The sequence below is a fragment of the Daktulosphaira vitifoliae genome, unplaced genomic scaffold (assembly GCF_025091365.1).
Source record: "Daktulosphaira vitifoliae isolate Bord-2020 unplaced genomic scaffold, ASM2509136v1 Scaffold_3, whole genome shotgun sequence".
Classification (NCBI taxonomy): Eukaryota; Metazoa; Arthropoda; class Insecta; order Hemiptera; family Phylloxeridae; genus Daktulosphaira; species Daktulosphaira vitifoliae.
This window is the reverse complement of record NW_026099574.1, coordinates 2,538,662-2,544,817: the sequence shown is the minus strand read 5'-3', so window position 1 is coordinate 2,544,817 and position 6,156 is coordinate 2,538,662. Positions and strand designations below refer to the sequence as shown.

General features: G+C 35.0%; 1 protein-coding gene across 1 annotated transcript; it reads left to right on the top strand.

Annotated features, from left to right (window-relative positions):
• Positions 1-3,200: 3,200 nt before the first annotated feature.
• LOC126900939 (zinc finger MYM-type protein 1-like) lies at positions 3,201-5,271 on the top strand. Its single transcript, XM_050676977.1, has 5 exons — positions 3,201-3,233; positions 3,337-3,436; positions 3,504-3,626; positions 4,196-4,810; positions 4,940-5,271. The coding sequence occupies exons 1-5, from the start codon at positions 3,201-3,203 to the stop codon at positions 5,269-5,271; spliced, it is 1,203 nt and encodes a 400-aa protein (XP_050532934.1).
• Positions 5,272-6,156: the final 885 nt, after the last annotated feature.

Below are 6,156 nucleotides of genomic sequence, written 5' to 3'. Positions count from 1 at the left end.
AGTACTGATCATTTTATTTGTGTTCATGTCCCTTTTTATATTTTAAGATACATGATTAATTACGAATTAATACAAGGTTAAGACAACATTTAAAGTAAACAAAACACCATTAAAATATAATCTTTAAAATCTAATTTAAAAAACTATTAAGTATTGCTACATATTTCAAGATGCCGTTCACGACAGTATCAGCAGAATTGAATCACTGTGCATAATAAAACCATGCGCGTAGACTTAAAAAAAAAAAAAAAAAAAAAACCTTCGCCAATAATTTTCCCGGAGTCTGGTGACCGAGTACTTTCGTTGAAAAAAAAAATTTTGAAAATCCGAGCACGCTAAGTAATTTTTCCAGAAAAGCGTTTTTTTCCTTGTTCTATAATAAGATATATACGGTTGTCAAAGACTGAAACAGACCTTTTAGCTTTGATGCGAAGCTGAGAAGGTATTGGTTTTACTATGATGTGTTTTTTTATTTATTTATTTATTTATTTTTTTGTGTCTGTTACCACTTTTACTCAGGTCTCACCGAACGGATTTCTTTCAACGATACGTCAAAAGATCACAAATCGTATCTATTTGAAGACATTACCCTTTTTTTTTTCTTTTTTTCTCCGATCGGCTTAGTTGTGGACCGCCCTGGAACTACCGTTAGGTATTACTTCAAGGCGGCCCACGCCANACCGTGAGGTATTACTTCAGGGCGGCCCACGCCGTCTCTAAAACTCACACCACCACGTTGTGAATCAGCCCGAAATTAATCAAGAGCTGATTCACAACGTGGTGTGGCCTCCTCCGTTAAAAGCGAAGGGGCAAAAATAACTCACAAAAACATAAAACATATAAACACTAGTACCTAAGGCGCCGGCCTAAACCAGCGCCTTAGGTCCTCCTGTACCGGGCGGCGCGGCTGCCTCTGTCTCAGGCGTTCAGCTTCCTCCTTCTTTTTCAAGATGGATTCGGCGAACACCTGGACGAGCCTCCACGCCTCCCGGCTCCTCAACATCAGGTCCACCATGGACCCGACTCGGAACGTGGACCCTAGTCGAGACTCCAAAGAGTCCCGTTCCTGGGCCCACGCCTCGCACCGGAAGAGGGTGTGCAGAGCGCTATCAGCCTCTCCCGGGCGATCCGAACAATGGTCGCACGTCGGCCCGGCTGCTTTACGAATACGGTGTAAGTACTCGTTAATGCAGCCGTGGCCGGACATCACTTGGGTGAGACGATAAGTCATCTCACCGTGAGTCCGGTCCACCCACCTGTCCAGTCGATCGGGTCCTATGAGGGACCTGGTCCACTCGCCTCTCGTCGTTTCCTCCGTGAGGCGAGTCCGCCACCGGAGCATGGTCATCCGCCTGAGCGCTAGCTGGTCCTCGGGTTCGAGGGACCGGTTGCGTTCTCGGCGGAGCTCATGCCCAGCGGCGCGTTTCTCGGCGGGCGGCAGTGACGACAGGATACCCGCCGCCACTCCGGACACCGTTCGGTACGCCGAAACTGTCCGGATCGCCGCCCGCCTCTGCACCCTGAGCAGGGCTTCACGGTTTTTGGACGAATACTCAAGAGTATCCGCCCAAACCGGGGACCCGTACAGGAGGACCGAGTGTACGACGCTGCTTTTGGAATAATCCACCTATTTCTTAGAATTAAACACTATGAACACAAAAATGCAAAGTAAATAAAAAAAAATAACAGTTTAAGCTCTCTTGTTGCTTTGATTGCCAAAATTTAAGAGTTATATAAAGTATAATAAACATAGCAACGATCGACAATTATTTATTTTATATTTTTAACATGGGCTACATGTTAACCGACATCGTTGATTAGTAGCTTATTTTTAAATTATAAAAATTTAAAAAGATTTAATAATCAGAATAAAAACAATCAATCAACATAAATATATGTTAATTATTTTGAGATTATCTGATAGTATAATATTAACGAATAATCGATATAATTAGATTATATGTATCAATATAAATAAATTTATACCTAAAATTTTAGGGTTGGGTCAACCTTCTTAATCAAAATCCTCAAATAAAATCTTACTAATCCAAGTTAAAAAATTTACCAAAGTGAACTGTTCTTTTAAAATGTATGACAAAACTAAAATAATGCATAAATAAAAATAAAAAAAAACTGTAGATAGTGTTTAATTTTAAGAAATTGATAGATTATTTCAAAAGCAACAATGGCCCCTCTGCCAGTCGTAAGAGGCGACTAATGAGGTTGTGTCAAGTCGACAGCCAACGTAAAATTCTTTGTCAAAAAAGTATGAGGAATCCTGAACAAAACTGGCGGATTGTCTCATCTTAGATGTACGTGGGGACAACAGAAAGTAGTTAAAAACGGAGAAAGCCTAAGGAATAAAGTGTTTGATACGAGCCAGACAACTTGTGCGGTAGCTGTTTCACCAGTCATGTGTACAGGTCTACCCAACGCTTGTAGTGTCAACGGTGTAGGGTCATCACCACTTAACTCTAGGCTGGACTCGTGTATAAGGGATAGATACAAAGTAAGAATAGGTACTTGGAATGTTTGAACATTAACTGGTAGAAGTATTGAAGAGGAGAAAAGTTAACATTTGTTGTGTGCAGGAAACTAAGTGGAAAGGAGAGAAATCAAGGGAAATAGGTGAGGGTTATAAAATAATATACTCGGGCAAGTCTAGTACAAAGAATGGTGTAGGAATAATAATGGATGAGGAGATGAAAAGTAAAATAGTAGAAGTTGTTAATACTGTGGACTGTATTTTAATTTTTACGAGAAGAATATTACTTATGTCGCTTAACTATGAATTAATAAAACGAACTTTTCTATCAGGGCCGTCTTTCATTACTTAGAGGCCCTGGGCCTACTTAGATTGGAGGCCCATTCAAGATGAAAAATCTTGAAATTGTTTAAAAACCAGTAACATTGATCGTTATGATTTTTCTTTAAAATAAGTTTTAGCTGAATTGCCGCTTTTTTGTATATCTAGAATTTTTCCACCACTCACTATAATAAACGGTAAGTATTTTTTAATAAATACAAGACATATATTTGTATATAAAAATATATATATACGCGTATTTGTGTATCTACATACTATAAGTAAGTATATTTTTAGATTTACGCGCAATTAGCTTGGCGCCAAGAATTTTATTTTGACACGTACGCGCAGGGACTATCGGTTTTTCCAATAACAATGCGGACTGCTGGTAAACATGTTTAAACATGTTCTACGGCAACAACGTGTTGTAAGCTACGCGCCGCTAAAGCTACGAGATATTTTTTTTAGTTTAATGATTCGTGTTTGTGTTTGTTGATTTTAAATATTAAAATGCATCGAACTCACTCTAGCGGGGCAGCAAAAAGAAGAAAGCTAAAGAAGGTAAAATTCAAATTTCAAAGTTGCCGAAGATAACTAATTTTATTAATGTTCAAAGTGTTCAAGAAGCAGGTAAAACTGATAAGTGGAAAGTTTTTTTAAATATATTGATATAATTATTGCCGGAATTTCTTCATAGATATTGCTGCAAGCTTATCTAATGAGCTTGGGCCAATTGACGAGACAGAACATTCGGAATCCAATGATAAAACATTGCTTCCTTTGCCCGAGAATTCGGAGATTTTAAATCATAAGTGTACAGGTACATTTTGTTTTTACTAAATTATTATTTACATGAGATTTTTAAGTGATAATATAAAAAATCTATTTTATTTACAAAAATTGAAGAAAAAAAATGTACTCGTATAAGGGTATGGAATCAGGACGATTCGACCGGGGTTTTATTGCTCGAGTGAAGCATGAATTGACATGCATGCGGTATGCAAGCGTGTAAGTGTAATAAAAAGAGGTCCGAACAACAAATCATGTCCAGACTCTCGCATGTTCAAATTGACTGTTATGTGCATTCAACGTATTAAATTTTCACAACAGAAAGATAAATAAGAAAAAAGGTGTCACGGACTTCTCTCTTTTATTTTCACGCGTGCAGTGAGGATCGTAAGGATCGTACACTAAACATTGATTAAAATGGATAAAAAAAAGCTTTTTGTTAAAAAATTTTGAACTTACTCAATATGTATTTATTTTTTAAATTATTTATTTCATCTTTTCGACTATTATATATAATATTATTATTTAAATTAAAATTTTTATTAAAATGTTTATTATTAATTTATTTATTATTAAAAATTTTTTGTTTCATACCAATAGATGAGTCTGAAAATCTCAGTACAATTACAAAATATTCAACAGACTTAGCATCCTGGAAAGATATCAACGAAGATTTACGAAACTATTGCTTGCAAAAAGATCCATCTTTTTTTCATATTAAGAATGTTGAATATACAAAATTAGCTAGAATTTATGACAAAAATGAGAAACAGAAAATAAGATCTCTTTTTTATCGCAATTTGCACAACGGAGAAACAGTAGAACGAGACTGGCTTTCTTATTCTCCATCGACCGGTAATATTTATTGTTTTATTTGCCACTTATTTTCAAATGAACGAAATCAATTCGCGTTTTTTGGATTTCGTGACTGGAAGCATCCAGAGCGAATTGTAGACCACGAAGAGAGTCGATCTCATAAGGCATCTTTGATAACGTACTCTAAAAGAAGAAAAAACTTAAATTTGATAAATACACAAATGACGCTTCAATTAAACAAAGAAAAAAATTACTGGACACAAGTTCTTCGTAGAATCACTGATGTTATTAAGTTTCTTGCTTCTAGAGGTCTAGCTTTTCGAGGCAGTAATCAAATATTTAGGTCAACGCAAAATGGAAATTACTTAGGAATTTTAGAACTTTTAAGCAAATACGATAGTTTTTTAAAAGATCATATTAAGACTTACGGAAATAAAGAGCACGGAATAACATCATATTTATCTGCGAATATTTGCGAAGAATTTATTGAATTAATGGGGAAACAAATATTTTTTTATATTATCAAAGAATTAAAAAAATCGAAATATTACTCGATTTGTGTTGATTCTACGCCCGATGTTTCGCACACAGATCAGTTAGTTTTTGTAGTTCGCTATACAACTGATAAAGGTCCCATCGAGCGCTTTTTATTATTTATCCCAATTGAGCAACACAAGTCTGAATATTTAAGTGAAGTTGTAATTAGTTTTTTACATGAACATAACGTCGATATTCAAGACTGCAGAGGACAGTCATATGATAATGTCTCAAATATGTCAGGACAATACTCAGGCTTGCAAGCGAGAATCAGAGAAATTAATAAATATGCTATTTACATTCCTTGCGGGGGCATTCTTTAAATTTAGTCGGCACTAAAGCAGCTGAGTGTGTTCCGGAAGTCGTAGCTTATTTTTATTTAGTTCAAAAATTGTATACATTTTTTTCATTATCGACTAATAGATGGCAACAACTTTTGTCAGCTTTAGGACCGGAAAACAAAACCTTAAAAAGTCTTTCGACTACTCGATGGTCAGCTCGTTGCGATGCCATAACTGCCTTGCATAACGGTTATGATAAAATATGTACAGTTCTCGAAAAAATAACACAAAATCAAAACACAGCTCAAGATACGAAATACAAAGCGCAGTCATTGTTTAAAAAATTAAAAAATATTGAAAATATATTTTTAACTATTGTGTGGAACGATCTTTTGAGTCGTATAAACGATGTTAATGTAACTTTTCAAAAAAAAAACATGAATTTACAAGTAGCTACTCACCTATTAACATCTTTAAATTCGTATTTGAATGATACTAGAGATAAGTTTAATAATTTTTTAGTAAAAGCTAAAAATATTACGGTATTAAGTGGAGATTCGTGCAATCAGAGAATAAAAAAAATTAATACCAGACTAACTTATTTTGATGGACCTTCCAATGAACAACTTTTTAATTCCGATGATAAATTAAGAATCAAAATTTTTTTACCTATTAGTGACTCTGTTTGTACTGATTTGAAGAAAAGACAAGAAGTTTACGATAAATTAAATGAAAATATCACATTTTTTACGACGCTCCAAAAAATCAATAACAAACAAATCGAGGACGCTTGTGAAAACTTGGCAAATATCTATGATAAAGATATCACAGCGGAAAATTTAATTTCTGAATGTTTACATTTTAAACATTATTTAAACGAAACTTATAACGATGATGAGGTATTACTAATTCCTGATTTGTTTGATA

Coding starts and splice junctions, on each gene's coding strand:
- LOC126900939 (XM_050676977.1), top strand. CDS start 3,201: ATGTTTAAACATGTTCTACGGCAACAACGTGTT. Junction 3,437..3,503: donor TCAAAGTGTTCAAGAAGCAG/GTAAAACTGATA, acceptor ATTTCTTCATAG/ATATTGCTGCAAGCTTATCT. Junction 4,811..4,939: donor ACTTTTAAGCAAATACGATA/GTTTTTTAAAAG, acceptor ATATTATCAAAG/AATTAAAAAAATCGAAATAT.